General features: G+C 44.1%; 1 protein-coding gene across 5 annotated transcripts in view; it reads right to left on the reverse strand.

Moving 5' to 3' along the window:
• Nucleotides 1-10,631, reverse strand: part of UBE2Q2 (ubiquitin conjugating enzyme E2 Q2) — a 52,734-nt gene extending 42,103 nt beyond the window's left edge. For 2 of the 5 annotated variants that reach the window (XM_087745354.1, XM_087745353.1), the window contains exon 1: nt 10,183-10,630. In XM_087745354.1, coding sequence (XP_087601480.1) covers nt 10,183-10,368 — 186 coding nt within the window. In that variant the 5' untranslated portion in view covers nt 10,369-10,630. Of the gene's footprint in view, nt 1-10,182 lie in introns of all 5 variants that reach the window. The other 3 variants (XM_087745355.1, XM_087745350.1, XM_087745352.1) reach the window with 3 other exon arrangements.
• Nucleotides 10,632-22,698: the final 12,067 nt, after the last annotated feature.

Raw genomic sequence — 22,698 nt, forward strand, 5'->3', positions numbered from 1 at the left:
CTAACAGGGCCATGGTTTTCCTCTCCCACACACTCTCCAGGGAATGATGCAAGTGTAGCAGAGTGTCTTGTTTTAGAATTGTTTATGTTATTAAACACAGCCATGTTAGAGAAGGAACAGAAAGACCATAACAAACCACAACTCTATAGGTTCCTGTAAAATTCATTCTACAATCACAAATTATCCCAAACAAAAACAAATATGTTTCTCTGTACGAACAAGTTCTACTGATTGTAGAAGGCTACCACAAAAGTAACCACAATGAAATGTTTCTGTTAAGAGCATACAGAATGGTTATGGACATTATTTGTGTCTTCACAACAGACATCCTCTTGGGCAGAGCAAAGCAGTTCCCCTCCTGTCACATCAGGCTTTCACAGACACCCGTGCAATAGTCTGCCACTTTGCACCTTCTACAGCCACTTTCTGTACAAGTGCACATGGACTACAGCATGTTTTTAAATGAACTGAAAGCCTAGATTATGGAACACTTTTTGCAATATACAGATTCAGCAGCAACTGGAAGTGCCAATATTCATAAGATGGTGCCCACAGCACAGCTAAATAAGTATGAACAGGGACAGTATTTCAATAGCAATTCACTTGTGTAAAATTATCCCAAAACCCAAGAAGCTTGTAATTTGCAGCTTCATCTGCACAAATTCATTTGTTCAACCCAGGCCCATAGAATTTGCCTGAAATTATTAAGGGATCTTTAACTTTTTAAATTTGGATACACCTAAGAAAATGAGGTGAAAAAAAAATCCTGGAAAAGACTTCAGCAAATGCTGCTTTCGAATAGGCACATACAAGAGGCCAATAATTTCGAAGTTTGTGAAATAATCTAAGTTACTTCTGTGTTTTACTTCCATGTCTCTATCCAGGTACTCACATTTAAATCTCTCACTGCTCAAACATCGTTACCTTAGAAGACGCTGAAACGCACACAATCAAAGTAGCAAAGGCACAAAACATCACATCAAATGGTCACAAACATGAATGCAGACGTGGCATCACAGTTCTTACACTTCTTATGGTCAAGTTCTTTCGGTCAAGTTTTTACAGCCAGTCATTCTTCAACTATTTCATCTTCCCAAAATGCTCCAACTGCCAATTCCGATATGTGAAATTGCACGTTACCCTTGGAAAAATAGGTTTATCAGACTCTCTTACCTGTTGCTACAACCTCATCCACTGCCCTTACCAAACAAAGGCAGCAGGCTACTTGTTGTCCAGTATGACATAACTACACAGAATGAAAATACGAACTTTGAGCAAAAAAGCAAAAAAGGCACTTTTCTGATAAAAATACAGTTATTGATCTTCGCTGTGAAGCAACATTTTGTTCTCCAGGTCACCATCCTAATGTGGCATGCCATCTATCCATTCAAACAAATTCACAGAAAAGACACTCTTAACACTTTTGTATGGACCCAAAGTAAAATCCACCAAATGTTAATGAACCGCTGCTCAAACACAACTCTTAACACTAAGCATGATTTAGCTAACAGCATAGCAAGTGACAATTGCTCAAGAGCAGCGTGTAGTCTCTGAAAATGAAAACTGTTGTTGAGGGCCAACCCAGTTAAGTGAGCTAAGGAACATTCCCTTTGCCAATACTATTAACAGCAACAAGTAAAGTTATAGATCATCCACACTGAAAATTGAGCAAAGAACACAGCATTGCTGAAGACTAAGTGACTTGCTTATTGGGAAGAAGGTGGTACAGTTGATACTAGAATCTAGATTTTTACCATAGCACCTCATAGCAGTCAGATCAACCTATCTTGCTCCTCACACACAAAAAACGCACTGTGTGATTGTACTCTTGTCTTGACAGTTGTCAGAGCATGGTTGTTTTAGAGCCCTCAGCCACAAGGGGTTCCCTTCTTTAGTGCATGTATTATACATGCACTCAAGCTGGCAATGGTTTATCTAATAAGCAGCTAGACACATGCACTAAAGAGAAAGGTATTTTGCAAATCTGATTCTCCAATACACTTTCTTTACCAGCAGCCCAAATTCCTGAAGGAAGTCTGGGTACTTGAAACAAATTATCAACTCGTTCTAATCATCAAGAGTTATTTAATTACCTACTTCTGCAACTACACAGAGAAGTACATTCAGAGAAGGTATCATCAACATTAGCGTCACAAAGCCAGAGTAGCAAGAAATGGCTTCTAACATGGCTAGAACTACAGAAGTGGTTATAATTAAGTTGCGACATGTCAATCTCTTCCTGACTTGAAAAAGAAAAGTTTCCTAGCAGACCTTCTCTTGCCATTATCACTTAGACAGTTACTTCTCAGCATGCAAAATCTGATGTCACATCCGCTGTCACCCAAAAATCCATGCTTCCCCTTCCTCCTCTTCATTCCCTTTACCTTCAGGAATTTACGTCTTTCGAGTGTTCAGATTGGTCGCGCCCCCCCCCCCCCCTTCCATCAGAAGCACTGTGCCCTTTCCCTCTCTCTGAGAACAACTTTTCCCTCCCCCCCCCCCCCCTTTACAAACACGCAGTGCTCCAGACACATCTGCAGAAACAAGGATTTTTCGTTCTCACCCACTGCTAACAGAGGTCCTGCTGCTCTACTGCTCTTACACCCGAGCGGCACTCCAGCCACCACCTGCCAGGTTCCCCAGCTCTCCCCTCACAACAACACATACATGGCTGCCCCGACTGCTGCTTAGTCACTGGCCTTCAGATTACAGCCATTTAGATGGAACTTTGTCCCCCCAACAAAATTTCAGTACCATGGAGTTCAACCAATGTTTACCATTAATAAGTTAAACACCGCAATCTTACCACAGTTATTTCCTACTTCAAAAATTCAAGGAAGCCTGTGGTATCTTGAACACCGCTGCACAGGAACGCTTTAATTTTTTTCTAATGCCACTATACAAGTTCTGACAAAGTTTATGTTTCTGTCGTTCTGAATACACACTGAAGAAGCTATTGCAACTGCAACCGCATTAAAGTCTTTCTCTCAGAGGGATTAAAAAAATTAGAGATCTGGGAGAAAGGAGAACACAGTCCAACCTAAATTTCAAGAAATCACGCACTAACTGCTCTACAGTACTTAATACAGCAGGATGTCTTGTATGCATGAGATAACAAAAAAGAAACAAAACACGTAAGGTCATTATTTTTAATACCACACTTAAAGATTACAGCTGGAAGCAAGAAATCAGTAACACATACCATAACTGGTATGCTTGTTTCCAGCAAAGATCAACTAAGAACTATTCTGATCATATTAGCTTCAACTGTACTGAATACAGGCGGGCTGATATAAGATCTAAATGTTAAATAGCTTCTCCTTACTATAATCAGTCATTTAATTTTCTAGTTGTCTTCTATGAGCTGGTGACATGTCATTGTCACTTCTTCTACAGAGCTTGCAGCTGAAGAAATACAGTGGAATCCTTACTAAATCATAAACTAGCATGTCTCTTAAAAATAGCATATTACCATTCATAGTCTAAATTAAAAAAAAGGAAAAAAAAATCAACTTCAGGCAGGAATTCAGGGTTTTATAACTTTTCAAAACTACATAAAGGCAAACAACCTGACAGTACTGAACAGTCCACACTGAGGCATAACTAAAAGAGTAGTTATTTCTGTTAATCAGCTTATATAAACATTTGTTCCTATCCAGAAGTTTTGCCCTCCCTCTTCCTTTCCCCCCCCCCCCCCAAATAATACTACTTAGAGAACTGTCTCCATCTTTGCATCTTCCATTCTCCTGAAAGGAATTTGATTTTACAAGTAAACAAACAAACTCCTTCCAGTTAGACTGGTCCAGTTGTCTCTATTTAGCTGTCACTGTAACAAACCAGACACTCACGTAGGCCCAGCAGACTGATGCCAGATCAGGTATTCCGCACAGGAGCGATCCCAAGAGCCGCTGAGGACTTGGCCAGCACTTGGCAAGCAGCTCTCTGTCGGCAATGCTGGCTTCAGCAGTCTTCCCCAGCACTCGCTCATTCCTGTGCCCTCTGTTGTGATGGTACAGCTGTTTGCGCAGCCACGCAGTGAACCAGACTGGGAAATGATCCACATTAACAATAACCCAGTAAAGAATTTTTACATGCCAGCCAGGTCCTTAATCCAGTAAACTCAGTTTTGGCCAGCTCACAAGGCACATAGCCTTTGCTGGTCTGTGAGCAACAGCAGTGTTACGGACTGCATAGGACACAATCATACTTTGTTCTTCCTAGCAATTTAATTTTTAATTCATGTTGAGGATACCAACATGTCATCAATACACAACATTCCCTGGCATAACACAGAAAAAACACCTGGAGATTCATTCTAGTCTGAGCAAGTCTGACAGAACGAAGTTACTCTTTTTTGGGAACACACTTGATCAACTCCATTAATAACTTCTGATTTTACACTGTTCTGTTGTAGACAGACTGCCACGATGAATTTGGAAGTGCAACATTATTTTCCAGAATAGAATGCACTTTCTACACTACTTCCTTATTTTTCTCATTTCATTGATAAAAAGCTTTGACAGAAAAGCCAAAATCTTAGCACATTCCCTGCCCCCCCCCCCCCAAATAAAAAAAAAAAAAAATCAAGAGTAGCAATAGATACTCTTGTTTCTTGAAAGCAAAGGTCTCTGGTAAGGTAAACTACCAGTACTCCAATTTTGACACAAAGTAAATATTGTTGGCAACACAAATCAAAGCAACTACCACATACCATCAAATGCCTGTTACAACGTAGCCCTACGCTCAGCTAGTCTCTTTAAAATTAGTGAATACGAACAAACATACAAAAATTACCAGGTATCTTTCAGTCTTCTACAAAACCCCCCTGAACAGTTAACATAAGGCAGCATGCTGAGTAAAAAGAAATAATTCTTTTTATAAAACTTCTTTTAATCATCAAAGTGCAGGGAGAGCTCTTTGGAGGACCACAACAGTCCCAGTTCTGAAATTATTATATCATTAACTCACATGAGTAACCCATTCGAAATAAGTGCAATTTCCTGTACATTAAAACCTCCACATAAGCCAGCATTTATATTTGAAGCCCACCATTGTGGCTTTCTAGGACATTTTAGGAACACTTCATACATTATAGAGGGGACAGAACAACTGACCTGCAAAATCCTGAAGTACTGGTTACAGCCTTTCACACACAGCACAACTAAGCTGTGGTGTCAGAAAGTAAAGTCCTATGTCTTCCAGACACAAAAGATTTCTCCTACTCCTTTTTTAAATATTCTTTTTCCAATTACAGTCTTGGCATACAAAGAGAAGTTAAAATCCTCACTCTTTCAGGGTTTTGGTTTTGTTTGTTTGTTTGCTTAATTTTGGTTTGCTAAACAAACAAGACTAAACTTCCCAATTTCTATTGCATAAGTTATGTTTGATAATAGTTATTTGAGTGCCTTTTTTAAAACTCCAAGTATATCTAATTCTAGTTAGAAAAGCATGCGTTATCAAAATAAAGCTGTGTACGCTTTTATTTAGTCCTGGTATCCATATGCTGCAAGACAAAGGTCTCAGCCTCACTACAGAATGTCTAGTGATCTTAAAAAAAAAAAAAAGAAAAAAAAATCTGTGGTTTGAACTGAATGTCTCATTCATTATGTGGTTAGCTCTGTGTACAAATAAATAACCTTTTTAGAAGGTTATCAGCTGTCTAGGCATTAGCTAGGAGGGCATTTAATATTAAAATCTTTTGCCTTTGAAGAACTGTCGCATCTTCTAATATACTCACTTTCTGTATATACCCAACTTGTCAAAAGCATCACAGGTAATATCTTTTCATCCATTCTGGTTTAGAAGGGAAAATAAAGTCTTCTCCCATCAACTGCAGTTATCTGTAGACAGCAACCTTTTCAAGTCTTTCATAGCAGCTTCTAACTCAGATTTAGCAGCAGGGTATTTTTCAGTGAAAGCAGAAGGTACTTCTTTCCAGCAGAGAAGCAAGAGTATACTAGAGTCAGGCATATCACGTGAACTGAATTGTTAACGTACGAAGGATATCACTGCACATCAGAGCCCAGTATCTGTTTGGGGCAAAATCTGCTCCCACACAGAGCTGGCGCAAACACTGTTCTACCTGCAAGTGCTACTTCAGGACACAGAATTTCAGTAGTAGTTTTGTGTATGGGTGGAGAGATATTAATATCCAGTTTCTCTCTGAAGAGATTATATAAAAAATACAAGATGTTTTACAGCAGTGCAAATCGGTCCTTTTTCTTGCAATAACAAGGAAAAAAATGAATTCTAACACACCCTTTGGAATACTACAACATAAGTCTGATAAGGTACCACACCGAAACTACAGACTGCATTGAAAGACACTGACTTAAAGTCATGATCAATAAACACACTCCTCTAAGTAAGGCCACTCTTTTGATAGTATTTCAAAAAACACGCAAAATAGGACCAGGATAAACACATATACTTTGTAAAGGACACTGGTTTATTGAACTTGATTAATTGGAATACTGCTGTTAAATAAAAACAAAACCTGAGAAAAACAGAAATAAAACTCTAGAATGGAGACACTGCTGTTGGCATAACAAAATGGGAATGTGAAGGTACACAGCCTGAACAAGTTCAATAATTAGACAGTTCTCAGGAATAGGCAGCAACGTTTCTGACAGGGATGACTCCACCCTTCAGTGCCTCTCTTAAAATAATCTGATTAACCATTTAAGTTCCAATATGGGTCACTACCAGAAATAATTAAGGACAGACTTGGACAAAGTTTGCCTGTCACTGTATGAAACAGAAGAGCTATCAAGTAAAATAGGTCTTCCTTTAATTTCAAGCATTGCTCAGTATCACAGGTAGACTATTCCTAGGATGCTGCAGCAAATGCTTAACTTTGGCAGTTCTACAATCTCATACTGCAGACAATCAGAAAGTCATCTCAGTGAGAAATTCCAGGGCAGACTTCTAATCAAACTGTGGAATTTAGTCTAGAAGACTTGTGGAGATCCATGCAGTTCCTAAGCAGACATTCTGCCTCACCTCTCCAGGAGAATGTTCCCTCTTTCCTCTGTCTTCTCTCTCTAGACTGGAGAAAAGAAAGAGATCCATTTGGAGAAAAGAAAGAGATCCGTTGTGAAGATCAAAGCAACTTAGTTATCAGCTCTCTTTTCAGACTTAGTGCAGAAGCTGCTGGAAGCTTCCTTCCCTACCAGATTTTTCTCCATCCAGTAACTTCAGCATCTGTACAAACTGCTAGACAGCTTTCGTTTTAGGTAAACTATTGAGGTACCCAAACAGAACCACAATGAAAAAAGTGATTATTGAGTTTTGTGCTTACTCTTCCCCTTTAACAGGATTCTTGAGCATCCAGACGCACAATCTACTGAAAGCTTTTGTTGAGTAAGGCTTGATCAGTATTGTAGGGGTTAAAATGGTTAGAATAAGCAAACAGCTAAAGTTACATATTTGCACCGCAAATCCAGAGCACTAAGATAGCAGCTTCTGATGCAAAGGGCGAGTCTCCCCAAGAAAACATATTTACCAACAACTTTATAGCCTCACCAGTTTTTGCATGCTATTGCCACCATTTAAAGTTCTAGTTCCCACAGTACCTGCAGATCCACTGAAGCACAGTAAACAAGACTTATACTTTTCTAGTTTACAGTACCTACAGAAAAAAAAAAACTGAAGGCAATTAGAAGTCAGAGCCAAGAGACTCCGTTCGGGGGGAAGGGGAGGGGGGGAAATCACTTTTGTCACACTTACGAGTTCTAACACTTGTGTCAAAAAACTAGGACAGAAGTCCAGAGACCAGCTTTCTCTTTTTGGCTCTGTCATCTGCTGCCTGCTTGTTTCAACAGAGCCACCTCTGTATCTCAGGTTGCCCTCTCCCATTTATTTTTAACAAATGGAGAAAATAGCCACGTACCTCAAAGAGCCAAAAATTACTCAACATTGGAAAGCACCAAGCTGCTCACAGACAACTGAAACAAAAGTTTCAAGAAGCTTGGACACAGCCTTTTTTCAAAGCAGAAGTCTCTGCTCTAAGGTTTGAAACAGCTCTTTTCCTGTTCTTTTTGCAAGTTCATATTCCACAATTCTAATGGCATGCAAAAGACCTCTTAACCTTTAGGGCAAGTGACTGTAATAACAGATCGCAGACACTGTTTCCTCAATAATGCATAAAAATGCTAAGAGCGACCTAAGCCTGTTTCTTGCTTGCTCAGACACACCTCAACCAAAGTCCTACAAGTAAGTGGGCATATTTCTTTGCAAGTTAAGAAAGAATTACTATCAAAAGTAGCCACAACTAAAGCAGCCTCAGAAGTGGATATACACCACAGCACAAGTCCCAGGCACCAAAAACTTCAGGCCTTACTACTGGCTTCCCTGTTAGCTGTCACTTGACAAAGAAGAAATAACCCATCAAATTAAACGGGCAACTAAGGTGCACAATCATCAGACCTTTTATTTTACTCTTTAGAGAGAGACTTATGAAATAGATTGTGTTGTGTGGAAAGAAACAGACAGACTTCTCAGCAATGAAATACTCTCTACTGAATAAAAAATATTTAAAGGAAGTCACACAATCCATCGTCTGACAGGTCATGTCTAAAAACAAGAACACCAAAGCATCTTGTTTATTTTACCATTGAAAACATCTTATGTCTTAACAGAATATATGAGTGTCCAGTAAAACAAACACCTGTCCCATGACCACAAATCTGACTTCTCATGACAGTTAACTGTGAAACCTGAAAGATCCTCTTAAGTCTAATTGAATTTAATAGAGTTACTTTAAGGCAAGTAAGGATCCGATCAAGATTATTAGATTTGCCTGGTTTGCAGGCCTATTTTCATCTTTCAGCACTCAAATATTTACACTTACGTGCATGTTTCTACCTCCACACTATCTGTTTGAAACTTCCATCCTTTTATAGGCAAAAGACAAAAAAAAGCTCTAGAGCTTATCTTCCTCAAACCCAAACGTACTAACCCTATTTTCACCCAGTCAAAATTTTTCAGTACTCTACTCTTAAGCTGAATCTTGATAAGGCATTTAAATTTGCTTATAACTACAGCCAGTCCAATAAAAATGAACCTCCAGCACTTTCCTGTACGTGAGTCACAGATGCCAATATATTCAAGTCCTTTGGCAAGTTTAGGCCCTAAACTTTTAAAAACACAGAGGATTTTTACCATAGCGCACAACACTGAACATTTTATTCTGCTGTCCTCCCACTCATTTACAACAAACAATCCCCAACGAATTGGGGGGGGGACACGAAACCCACAGAAAGGAGAAATCCCAAACCAAACCACAAGTAGAAGTCCCTCAGATTCGACAAGGCTGCTCATACCCCCTTCACAAGTTTAAATGCCACCATTATGATAAAATAACTATTCGGCAGGAGACACGAGGCGCTATTTTATCCCTCCACGACGGCAAGAACGAAAAGTTTCCCCGTCCTTCCCGCCGCCGCGACCCCCGAAGCGGTCGCCCCCGCCGGGGCTGACGGGCTGACCCCCGCGGGGGGAAGGCCCGGCCGCCACCGGGCCCGCCCGTGCGGCGTTTCCCCGCCCGGGTCAGGGCGGGCCGCCCGGCTCCAGGCCGCGGCGGTGTGGCGCACTCAGTAAAGCGCTCGCCCTCCACCCCCTCCCGGGCTCCCCCCTCTCGGGGCAGGGAGGAAAACGCTCCCCGTGCCCCGCCGAGACGCCGCAGGGACGGGGGAGGCCGGGAGGGCCCCTCCGCTCCCCCCGCCGCCCCGGGGGACGGCCCCGCGGCGGGGGGGCGGCCCGGGGGCTCTCTCCCCGCTGCCCCGGGCCCGGCCGCCCTTTGTTCCGGCTGGCGGCCCCTGGCTCCCGGCCCCGAGGCAGGCGGCGGCCGGCGGTCCGCGTCCTTCCCCCGCACCCGCGGCTCCCCCGGAGGAACCCCCGAGGGGCTGCCGGGCCCCCGCCTCGGCGGCGAGCGGAGGCCGGGGGCGCCCGCTCCCTAACTTTTGTTACGGTCGCGGTGGGGACGGCGGGGAGGAAACGCAGAGCCGCGGGGGGGGGAGCGGGCCCAGGCAGCCCCCCGGCCCCGGAGGCCCCGGTCCCCCCCGGTGCTGAGTCACCCCCGTGCCGGGGCTGCGCCCCCTCCCCGCGCCCCGCAGACAATGGCGAGGGCGGGCCGTGACCCGGCCCTCCCCCGCCGCCCCCGGCCCCGCTCGGCCCCCGCACCGTGATGTTGCAGTGGATGGTGAGCGGCGGCGGCGGCTGCGGGCTGGAGCCCGGCGGCGGCGGCAGGAGCACGAACTGGCAGTGGAGCTCGTCCAGCTTCCAGGAGACGATGCGGAAGCGCTCGTGGTCCTTGTCGAAGATGGACTCGAGGAACTTCAGCTCGGCCTTGAGCCCTGACACCGACATCCTGGCCTCATCTCCGGGCCCGGGCCTGCGCCGCCTCGCCCGCTCTGCCGCCGCCTCCCTCCGCCTCAGCCCGGCCCGACCCTGGCCCCGGCCGCGCCTGCGGGGCGGAAGATGGCGGGAGGGCGGGGGGGCCGGGGCAGCCCCAGCCGGCGGGGGGACGGCGAGCGCGGCGGCAGCTCCCTTTGTACCAGCCTCCTGCACCCACTCGCTCGCTTAAAAGGGCAACAGCGCAGCCCGCTCCCCCTTCCCTTCCCTTCCCTTCCCTTCCCCTTCCTCCCCCTTCCTCCCCGGCGGGCTGGGCCAGGCCCGCCAGCCGCCCCGCCCTCGCCCTGCCCTCCTCCCGCTAGGCCGGCCCCGCTCCGGGACACACGCAGCAGGGCCGCGCCGGCCGGCCCCCGGCTCCTCCCGCTCCGCCCCCGGGGCCGCCGCCCGCCTCCCCGCGCCCGCCCCGCCGCCCTCGGTCAGCGCCGCGCCCGCCCCCGCGGCCCGGCACGGCCCGGCCCGGGCTGCCCCGCTGCCCGCACGCCGCCAGGCTGCCCCGCGGCACCCTGCGGGCGCTGCCCGTCTGCCCCAACCCTGCCCGGGCACTGCCGCCTGCTCCCCCGGCTCGGAGCCTCCGCCCCCCCGCCCCCGAACCGCAGCGACTGCCTACCCGTGTTTCTCCTTCTCTTCTACTGCTCAGCCCTGCGGAAGGGCACGCGGTCTTCCTTCCCCACCGCACTTTTATGTTGCTGAGAAAAACGGCAGCTTGGGTTTGCACTTGCCATCTCAGGGTCCTGTCAGTTCTCCAGTACTCCTAGAGGTCAGCCAGCACAAACCAGGAATTCCTCTCCTGACATTTCTGACGGATCAATACAAATACAGCCTGGTGTCGGTCTTTGCAGGCTGAAAAGAAGCAATACAGAGGCCAAGAAAAATTGTTAGCGTTGCGTTTCAGTTCCTCTGTAATTGTTTGTACAACATTTTACCCCCAGAAAAAGCACCACAAAGCATGAAAGCAGAGTAAAGTGAGTACTCGCTACATTCAGGGATCAAAAGATGCTGCCTCTATTTCTATCACTTCCCGACACTGGAAAAATCATCTCTGTGCCTTTATTTGTCCCTTTCCATCTTGGTTTTGTCTATACACAGTTGACGGCTCTTTGGGAACAAGGATCACCTCTCACATGGCACAGAGAGATCGCTGTGATACAAGTAATATTGTTGCAGAGCATCACTCTTGTTTACCTACCAGCTTTTAATTAACGCAGTACACACATGCACACACACGAACCTGGAATAGGGAATTGCCTTTTTTTTTTTTTACATTGATATTTCATATAAATCTTTAATTCCAAAGAAACTGGCAGCACTTCACAAACCACAAGCTGAATCTTGTCAAGTAGTGAGAACTCTAATCTTGATCCAGAAAAAGTTATGCACATGCCTAGCTCCAAGCATATGGAAGTCTTACTGATTTGTGGGCTTGAAATCTCCTATCCTTCCAGCAGGGAGAGCTGCAAAGAACACATTTTGCTACAAAAGAAGCCAGGAAGGATTGACACTGGTTAAATACTCTGAATGAAAGATACCAGAAAGTCCATAGAGTTGAAAGATCTGGTTTTTTCAAGTATCATTTGAAAGACTCCTATTACACAGTGCGTGCAACTCAGCTTTCCTAGAAGGACTGAACTGTCTGTTGGCTCAGACTGTATGGCCTGCAAAGTCAAGACAGAGTGGATATGACTGTTGTCTGTTGATGCATCAACAGGCAGGGTGAAGATCTTTGAGAGATAAGGGAAGATTTAAGTATAAGGGCAAATTAGCTATAAATAAACAGCAGAAAATTAGGACTCTACTTATTAGAAAGGGAGGGCCTGGAAGACCCTTTCTATTGGAACAGCAGAAACAAAACTAAACAAATCAGACTTTGTCAGGCGTTACATGATGCAACGCATGGAACAGCAGAGGGATGACTTTGGTGACTCAGCCCTATTTCCCTCACACGATAGAATTTTGGCCTAGAACGCCTCACTGCAGCAGGTAGGTGGGTAGGCTTAGCAAGTTCAAACTGCACCTTTCGTCATACCTTACCAGAACTGCCTCTGTCACTACCTCTGGTCTTCTATCCTCCTTGCCTTCTCATCTGCCTTCCCTCTCCTCTGCCTCTCCATTGACTGTGACACCCCATTTTTTTTTTTTGGCAGCTGCGCAGCTGAGCGGTACATATGTGCTGGCTGGGGGGACGCTGCACCTGCACTTCCTGGCAAGCTGGTGGGAGGTATGAGAACCTCTCTCAGGCACCCAGTGATCCAAACATCATGGTGTCTCCTGACCATCTGGCAGGCCAAAAAAATTGCTTAATCAGCCAAGTGTTTCCTGCAGGCTATATATTTTTTAAGTCTGGTCTAGGACTTTCCCCAGCTCCTTCAGTCTGCCTTTTTGTTGCAGGCTTCAAGAAGCAACATGCAGCTGCACAGCCACCACTCCCCTAAATTCTGTTGCACGTCTCTGTATTTAGTAGGCATTGTGCAAGCTGCGGTGTTGCCTGTGAGTTCACTTCTGTGATAAGACCTTGAGAACACATTGGGGCTGCCTTACTCTCTGGAATACAGAGGCTGCTTCAGAGATGTAAAGAGCTGTTCGTCATGTCTGACTCATTCCTGTTTCTTCCTTCAGGGACTTGCCATGGGGCTTTGACATGAATCTCACATTGGTCACAAGATGACTCAGGAAATCCTGAGTCTCCCAAAGACCAAAAAGAACGCACACAGGGGAAAACCTAACATCTCTGGGTAATAAAAGAAGTTAATCCTGCTAAAGACCCTCAGGAGCACTATATCAGATTCTAGTAATTACAGATGCTCTTAAGTTCCCTTAATCTATATTGCCTGTAAGCACCATTTTTTTTTTTACCTATCTTCCTGCATGTACATCTTCAACATCACGTGAACCTCGCTCTATCTATCCTATTTCCTCTTCCAGGGATCTGAACTTTGGCCAAACCTCTCTATTACGAAGAAACCGTACCTTCATAACCTTCTTTGTTTCTTTTCCCTCCCTCTCATTTAAATATAACAAGTTTTGTGAGAGTCCTCAACTGAAACTCTCAGAAAAAACAGCAGATTCCTCATTGCTTTCTTGGGTAGAACTGGCAAGAAAAAAGGAGGCAAACAGTTTAGACAGAAATTTTCTCTCCCATTAGCATTTACTGCCAGTCATGTCTCCAACACATCAGCTAGGCGTGTCCCTGGTGAGACAGAAAGCCGGCAGCAAGGGGTGACGGGAACTGAAGGAAAGATGAGTTCAGGATGAGCCATTAAGAAGGAAATGAACAATGATGTAGAATGGATGGCCTTTGATGAAAGCAAGAGTTGGTTGGGGCTTAAAGAAAGGATGCTCCAGAGCACAGATTAATTTCAGTTTATATTAGTCCTTTTCTTCCTGTGAATGCCTTTTCCAGGTCTGCTGTATTTCCAGCTTTATCCCTTAGTGAAGCTCCTGTACATTCAGTGGACTGTTTGTGCCTAGCAGAGGATTGATTTGTTTCCCTGAGAATAGTTTATGGTTTTGTTTTTTGACCTCACTTCTCTCATTCACAGCCTATCCCATAGAAAGGGTCTTTCTGTTTAATTCGGATGTCACCTTCCTGAGAGAAATGGCAGGCACCAAAGAAGGAACTGCCATTTTCGAAATAAGGAAGGCCCAGATCTTCTGTAACCCTGAACCTCAGCAGAAGGAGAAAGAAAAGGATAAAGTTAATGAGATGGGAGGAAGTGTAAATTGGTTTTACTGATGGATGATGCAGTTTGATAATAGGTGATCCTGGGGTAGAACAAACTTTTTCACAGGTAGCAGCAGAACCTGAGACTAGAAATGACAAATAATACCCGATACCCATAAAGAGAAGGATAAGGCAGGAAGCTTACCTGAAACCTTGGGCAAAGGCAGAAATATTCAAGAGGATCCTGCTTTTCCAAGATACAATCCAACCTGTCTCGTTCACCAAAGCCAGGCTTTCACATCACCTTCTGAGCTCACAGCATCAAAATCATTGCTTCAATAATGAAGTCACTTTCAAAGAATTTTAGAAAAAACATACATCAGTGCATAAAAGCTGATGAAATGGCTGGACAATGCTGTTTCAAGAAGCATGGCATGCAGTGGACACAGGATTACTTAGTCCCTCTGTCCTGGTTTCAGCTGGGATAGAGTTAGTTTTCTTCTTAGTAGCTGGCAGAGTGCTGTGTTTTGGATTTAGGATGAGAATAATGTTGATAACGCACTGATGTTTTGGTTCTTGCTGAGCAGAGTTTACACCAGTCAAGGACTTTTCAGCTTCTCGTGCTCTGCCAGGTGCATAAGAAGCTGGGAGGGGGCACAGCCGGGACAGCTGACCCAGACTGGCCAAAGGGCTACTCCATACCATATGACATCATGCTCAGTATATAAGCTGGGGGAAGAAGAAGAAAGGGGGGGACATTGGGCGTGATGGCGTTTGCCTTCCCAAGTAACCATTACGCGTGATGGAGCCCTGCTTTCCTGAGGATGGCTGAACACCTGCCTGTCGATGGGAAGTCATGAATGAATTCCTTGCTTTGCTTTGCTTGTGCGCACGGCTTTTGCTTTACCCATTAAACTGTCTTTATCTCAACCCTTGAGTTTTCTCACTTTTACTCTTCCGATTCTCTCCCCCATCCCACCGGGGGGGGAGTGAGCGAGTGGCTGTGTTGTGCTTAGTTGCTGGCTGGGGTTAAACCACGACACCCTCAAATACCTATTTTATTTTTAAAGGCTTTAACAGTTAAGGAAGGGCATTTCAAAACCAACCTATCCTAGAGCAGCTTTGGACAGATAGCAATACTCTTGCCCAGATGTTCAGGGACAGGGGTCCAGGAGGTGTCCGAGGCACTCAAATACTATGGCCACGAGTTTAACATTTAAAAAAAAAAAAAATAGTAGCATGGCTTTACCCAGGATGGTCAGAGAGTAGTTTTCAGTTACAATTCTTCCGAGTCCATCCCTGTGGCTCTCGGCAACTAAGTCAGATACGTCCCTTCTTTAGGGTGTTTTTGCTCAGCAGTTGAAGAGTGTTTGTAATCCTATACAGGAAACAGCAATAATCTTTTTGTTACTGTTTGTGGATTTGTAGTTCTGGCTATATTTATATATATTGCTGACCAGTGTATATTTCAGAACAGTCAAAAGCTGAATAGTGTCTGCAAAGCAAGGCTAATGATATGTTCTTGTTCCATATGAAAGTTGTGGAAATTAATTTATTGCAGAAGGGTGCCACAGGAAAGCAAAGTCATGTTAATCACAGTCTTGCAATGCTGCAGATGGGGATTAGAGTCCGCTGTACAAACACATCAGAAACCAAACTCCTTGCACATACTTTAAAATGCACAGTGAGGGACTATGCCTAGTTTTCTCCTTTATGGCTCACATAGCTTCTTAAAAACAGATGAAAAGCACATCTATGAAAGCAATAAAGAACCATGCAGCCATATCTGAGGCATGCCATTTAATAAAATAACAGAACGAGCTGGAGAAAAAAAGGAAACGTGCTATCATTTTTCCAAACCCAGCTGGGCGAGGGAAGAGGTAACTGCATGGAGCACTGTTCAGAGCACGGTAACACAGCTCCCCGGACTCCCTAGGACTTGAGCCCCTTCCTTGGGATCCACACAGAGTCATAAGTCTTATAGGGCTCAGCAAGCTTCTCTTCCCCTGCCATCACAGAAGCTTAAAAGGGAGGGACAGGAGCAGAGGTCAGGTGCCAGGCTCAGTCCTGCTAAATACATTTCTGGATGGAGGGGAAGGCAGGGAAATGGACAGATCCTCAGGTCAAGTACTCACGGTGCTGACATGCAATCTTAATTACAGCTGAACATGCAGCTCTTTCATCCCCTTTCTTTTTTCTCAGTTTGATAGGCAGTGAAATAGTTAACTTTGTTTATCTGTAAAATATCAGCACAGGGCATCTGAGCTGACTGGCACCAAGATGAACTGGGCAGGCCGGAGTTATTGTTTCAGATTGTGCAAGCACAGCCAGACATCATCATGTCACTTAGCCTGGAAAATACAAATCAAACGTATCTCAGCAACCATACCATCCAGGGCTTCTCATTAACTCTTACTACTTTTTGTAGGTAAGTTTAGATTTTGGGGAACAAAGCGGTGCCTGTGACAGTACTCTCCCTGTTGAAACCCTCAACAGAATGTCTAAAGTGCTGCACAAACACTAACCCTACCAGTATTGCACCAAAGCAGGCATAGGATGCAGCCTCATTTTATACATGGGGGAAGTCAGATACATTTTGGGAGGTAGTGTTTTTGCAGAACCAGGTGTATAGACAGTCTTGGCACCCGACCATGGTCTAGCACTGCAGTAACTCAGCTAACTTAATTTCTGACACAAACTTGCAAGAGACTTTATCAAAGTTGTACAGTGATCTGGTGTCAGTGCTGGGATTTGCCCTGCTTATGCTGTTTATCAATGGAACCCAGCTGTTTGAGAAGAGGCAAGACACCTGCAGTCCGGGGCCAGTTCTACAGCGGCCCTGTTCAGAGCCTTGTTATAGACTGGAACAGTCACTACTCCACCGTGTCTAGCCATGTCCTGTCCTACCCTAACACCCTCCTTGCTCGAGGGGAGCAGGCAAAGTGCCATTGGAGCTGTCAGAGCCCATACATCGGATGTTGTTCATCCTTCTGTGCTGAGAATGCTCACAGGGGACACGGAGCAGAGGGGTGGTGGAAGGAGGCTCAGGGCCCACGGTCCCTAGAAAAGCAGCATGAGAGGTGGCACACCTATTTGAGCTGATGCTGAAGGTTTTATGGGACTCAGTTAATCTCAGATCTTAAGTAGCTCCCTAGTGCACATCATGAGCAGTTTTTTTCTCACTATCACCAGAAGAGGACAGGCTATGCTTTACCAAGATCACACAGTACTCACAGGAATTAAAATACTGGTGAGCTAGATCAGTGATTTTCAATCATTCTCTGATTTAGAGGTCACAGGGGTCCACAGACCACAAGTCAAGATCTACCAAGCTCTGGTATGGGATTTTTTACATACCCTGCATCTAGTAACTTCTAAATATCAAACACACAAAATCGAGTTTGGTAGAATCAGCACCGAAAAAAAAGTGGTGAAGTACATCTGGAAAATTAACCCATATATCTTTATGGGTAAAAGAAGGACAGAAAAGATAAGACTTTTTTTCTATTACAAAGATGACCTGAAGTATGAAGAGTCTGCCTGAGAAGTCACAGCAAACAACGGTCTCAGAGAATCAAATGCAAGACCAAACCTCAGAAAAGAATGACCCCAGCAATTACCATTCTGTAAATCTGACTCTTTTCCTCCTAGAAACAAATTCTAAGCACAAAAAGCCACTAAAACAGATGAGGGACAACAGATGTGCAAGCAGTTATATTTACCCTGGCGTTTATAAGGAAGGGAACCTCCTATAGATTTACAACATCAGTGAGTAAAAGGGAAGTAGCAGAACCAACATACTTGGCCTGAAACAAACATTAGAAAGACTGAATCACAAAAGTCTGAATATAACATTAATTCACATCTCTTTTGACATAATAGCACCCACATAGCTTGAGAACTGGCTTAAGAATTGTGAACAAGGAATAAAAATAGCAAATTACTGAGCAGGGAAAGGTACTTAGCGTGTTTAAAATGGATCATGGTAGTGCTGTGTTAGAGTTGAACTCAAGACTTTCACAGTGACCTACAAGAGACTATCATTGATGACATTATCAGGTGATACAGAGAGGCATTTTGAATAACAATGAGGACAAGGAAGTAATTCCAAGAGGTGCAGAAATATCAGGAACAGTAAAAAAAAACCAGCCCCTTGATCTATAAGCCACAAACCCAGTGAATACTGGTTTCCTATAGATTACATTTTTGTATCACCATCACACTGCATCTCACTTGGTCTCATGTTATAAATCCCCTCACCCTTTCCCAGTTCCTTCCCATGTCTCCACACTTCTTATTTTCCACAGGATTCTCCATATTTCCACCCACATTCACCACCTGTTTCGGCTAGGGGAGACAGAGCAGATGCTGTGGCTGGTTTCAGAATCTATCCTGCCTGGTATATTCTATTGTATTTTTTATTTCAATCTGTTTATTTAAGAAAACGTTTGTATAGATATGATTCCACCTTTTTGTCCAGTATATTCTATGTATGTGCAGATGAGCTCTGGTTTGTGGACAGGGTAAGACCAGGGGTCTTATCAATATTTCCAAAAAGGGGAATACTTTCTTTCCTCTGGTTAGTCACTGATTTTTAGAAAATTTGTGGAACATAATATTTTACTCTATGTTTCTATCAAATTTAAACAGTCCAACAAGTTCAAGAAGCAGTTAAGAGCAAGGTCAGTATAAAGTTAGGTGGTGTTTGCCAGTATCACTGTATAAAGAAAGCAAAGCTCCTTGATAAACACAGGAGGCAAAACTTCACCTGGAACACTGCAGCTGTGATCTTGGCAGAAAATTATCAAAAATCAGAGCAAAGTGTGGGACTTGGAGGACAGATTTCTGAAGTGGGACTTAAAAGGACTAAACACCAGAGCTAGCTTCTCAGATGCAGCCAATATCCATTAAGATCCTCCTTTATACCCCCCAACCCTAGATCTGACTTGCACTCACTTCAGCTCCAGGCACAACACAGAGTAAGGTCAGAACAACACAGTACCTGTGTGACACCTACAAGAATGCAGAGTGTGGCAATATGCTCACCAGGGTGATTTTTTCTCTAGGCAGGAGTCTTAACTTGTCCCCTACCTGGTTGAGGAAGATTTATCTGGCTTGAAGAACTAGTCCCATGTAAACACTTTAACTAAAGGATAGTTGAACAGGGAAAGGCTAGCTTCCCACAGGGACAGGAGGGGAGGAACAGGGCCGGAGGGAAGGAGTTAAAGGATCTTTATCATCCCCTCCCTGCATTAGCACATGGTTGTAAAACCAATATATATATAACGAATAGTACAGGTAGTTGCACAGCCCTGCATTTGTGTTCTGGCTCCTAAGATTTGCAAGCTGCAAGCACTAAGTAAAGCAAGAGATTATTTAGCACTGACATAGAGAGGAAAATGGGGATTTAAGGAAGAAAAATGGAATTAAACTGGGAAAAAGAAAACACAACTTGAATGTTGGCCCAAAGCTTCCTGCCACCTTGATGTGAGAGACTCTAGAAATCTCTGAGGAAGCAATGCCGTAGTGCAGAAGACCTACTGAGAGTGGCCACCAAGGGGGACAAGGGTGGCCCAAGGTGGGCACAATGGGGAAGGCCAAGGGAAAAGGCTGTGATTTCATGGTGGCAAGGCAAGCTGGATAAGGTGAGCTGTAGGAAAGATATGTTGATTAGAAACTGCTTAGAAACCTCCCCTGGCCCAGATATTTCAAAGAGCGACCTCTTGCCACACTGATAACCCAGTTTTAATTTCTGCTGCACTCCCGACAGCATTGAAAGCCCTGACAAGGCTGGGCTCAGTGAGGATGTCTGTCAGGCCCTGTTCGCAACGCCGGCATTTTTCAGTGAGCACACACTACCACCTAGCGCCGAGCGGTTCCGCTGCGGGAAGAGGACTGAAAACAAGCGATGCCCGAAGGGACTTTGGTCCCTGAAGCTCCAGGGCTCTCCCGCGCCAGGCAGTGCCCCTCGGTGCAGCCTGCCCGACTGCACTGACATGGGAGAAGCAGCAGGTACAGGCTCACAGAGGCTGGCGGGCTTTAATAGTTTGTGTGCTTGAGAGGAGAAAAAAGCCCCTCTAATGTCGACAACCCTGAAGATAAAATAAGAGATACCGATAAAAGAAGGTAGTGGCTCTTTTCTGTGCTCTGAAATTGTTTTCAAGCATTCAGGACAGTCAATACTATTTTATCCATCACCTACAATGGCCTGCAGGGAACACACTGAAATGGTGCGAGTTCTTAGACTCAGATGAGCTATGTCAAAACTGAACACGAGCCCCATAAGTGTAACAGAGAAAAGTGGTTTACTGTCCCCTTTCCCTGTCTCATTCTCAGCTTCTTGACAGCTGACCTGGGCTTAAATTAATTACATTTATACAGTAATATTAACCCAAACAACTAATCTGAGGTACTATCCCTCCGTGTGGCTGCTGGCCTTGTGAGCAAATACGGCTGACCATAAAGTCTTATTCATTCTTCACGTCAGTCATGCTATTTAATAAAATGTTTTTACAAATGAGATTCTGTCTTTTTGTCCAAGTACTCTAGAACCAGCAAAACCAACAGCATACTCATTAATTTATCTTTGCGGTTATACAAAGGCTCATACCTTCCTCTCCAGGCAAGGAGATTAGCTAGTAACTTTTTCAAACCCTTTTTCCATTCACAAAATTTTAACTTTTCACAAGAGCTTTTAGAAACACACAGTGATTTACCAGCTGGTGGAGCTCAGTAAATAGCAGGAAGATTTGTCCACAAGCATTCTCTGAATTGGAAGTGAATTGTGACTCAGCCACATTTATTAACCTTCTGCTTTCATTTCCACGCTTTTGGGATCTTATTGTTTTTCTGCTGGCAGAAAGCATCATGAATGCACTGAATTCACTGTGGAGTTACTACCACCTTCATCTATTGAAGATCTGCAGAACAGGTCTCCTTGGCACAAATACAGGCTAGATGTGAATGTGTAACTTCCTAGAGCAGCTGTAACAGTTGTGGATATGTTGAGTTATCAACTGCTGAAATTAGTCAAAGCATTAACTGTTAATGGACCCGGTGTTGCTGAATTCATGCTTCTCACTGTTTTGTTACCCAAATTGGCCAGTCAGAGCAATAGCAACAACTCCATACAACTCATGGGACCAATAAATATGAATTATAAACCAGGAATATACAGACTAAATCACTTGTCTAATTCTGATAAACAGCCCATTGAGCTCCAGTGGAAGCCTGTCCATCAAGTCCAGTGAGCTTTGAATGAGGCCCTGTCTGAAGGGCAACATTTAGTCCTGAAGAGGTACTCTGAGTATTTTGGTTGTAGTATGATCTGGGTAACAAAAAACTATAGTTAATGTAAATGAGTAAAATATTAGATATTATCTTTCAAATGTATTTGCAACAGGAATTGAATATGCAGCATTGACACCTATTCAAAGAACCATAAATCATGGACCCAACTAAAAGATGTTTTAAAAACCCCAGTTCTTCTAACTAAAATACATGTAGGGTTTTCTTAATTTGTCTCCAGTTTTTCTTTGTTTTTTTGGAGACATAAGGATATTTTCATACTTTTCTCAGCCACTTTGAGTGCTAAAACATACCTTAAAATGAAAACAGCAGTTCCTAAATACTTAATCCACAAACTGAGTCTTTAAAGAAAAATACAAAATACCATGTGAGCAGCTATATTAAAATAGTTTTTAATTTGGCAGCATGAATGCTTGTGTTAGACTGAAATTATGATCAAACTTCTATATTTTGTAGAGTCATTAAAAAACTATTCTCTTCATACAATCAATAGAATTAAAAGATGTCCAGTGTCCTAAGTACTGGAAGGAATTATGAAAAGCATTATTCTAATGTTTTTTCAGGTTGCAGAAGCAGACACAGTGATGTGATCTAATCAAGCATTCAATTTCCTACATATTCTCTTAAAAACCTTCTGTTTGGACCCTCTTTATACCATTCTTGTACTGGTAATTTTGATGATTGTGAAACATGCACACTGTTTTGGCTTTAGTAAAGCAACCAGAAGGTTTTACTGGGCCACAACACTCTCATCTAGGAAAACATTAAAGTGTAGGCTTTGTTCTAGGCACACAAGCAGTGCTACAGAAATAAATGGAATTTAAGCACATACTTTATATTAAAAGCAAATGCTCAACTGTTTTGCTGGATCAAGAGCTGTAAGTCTTAGTGATGCCATGGTTTCTATGACAACTAAGTGTGATATTACATGAAGGATTATGATTTAAAGGAACACTACTACATCTGGCCTTTTCAACTGACATGGTCCTGTATGTACCTTGTGTACGAACCTGCTTGTCTTTGTGGAATCACTGAGCCCACGACCAGAAGGGGAAGGCCTCAGCAGACTAGGCTGAAAGCGAGCGAAGGACGCTGCTCCGCTCTCTATTCCTGCAGATTCCAAGGAGAAAAAATAAATTCAGACTCAGGGCTGCGCTATCTTTTCAGGCATTGCTGCAGTCCAGGAGTTTGCTGATAACTGAGGGATGCTGCAGCTGCAATGCAAGAAACCAAGAGCCAGGTGGAGAGTGGCAGCACAGGTGCTGTGAGCCCAGGCTCCCTCCCTTGAGAGCCCTCACAGCCCTGGTGCTGTTCCCTGC

Source organism: Nipponia nippon, unplaced genomic scaffold (assembly GCF_047370975.1).
Source record: "Nipponia nippon isolate SJK-2023a ecotype South Korea unplaced genomic scaffold, ASM4737097v1 scaffold_9, whole genome shotgun sequence".
In the NCBI taxonomy this organism is placed as follows: Eukaryota; Metazoa; Chordata; class Aves; order Pelecaniformes; family Threskiornithidae; genus Nipponia; species Nipponia nippon.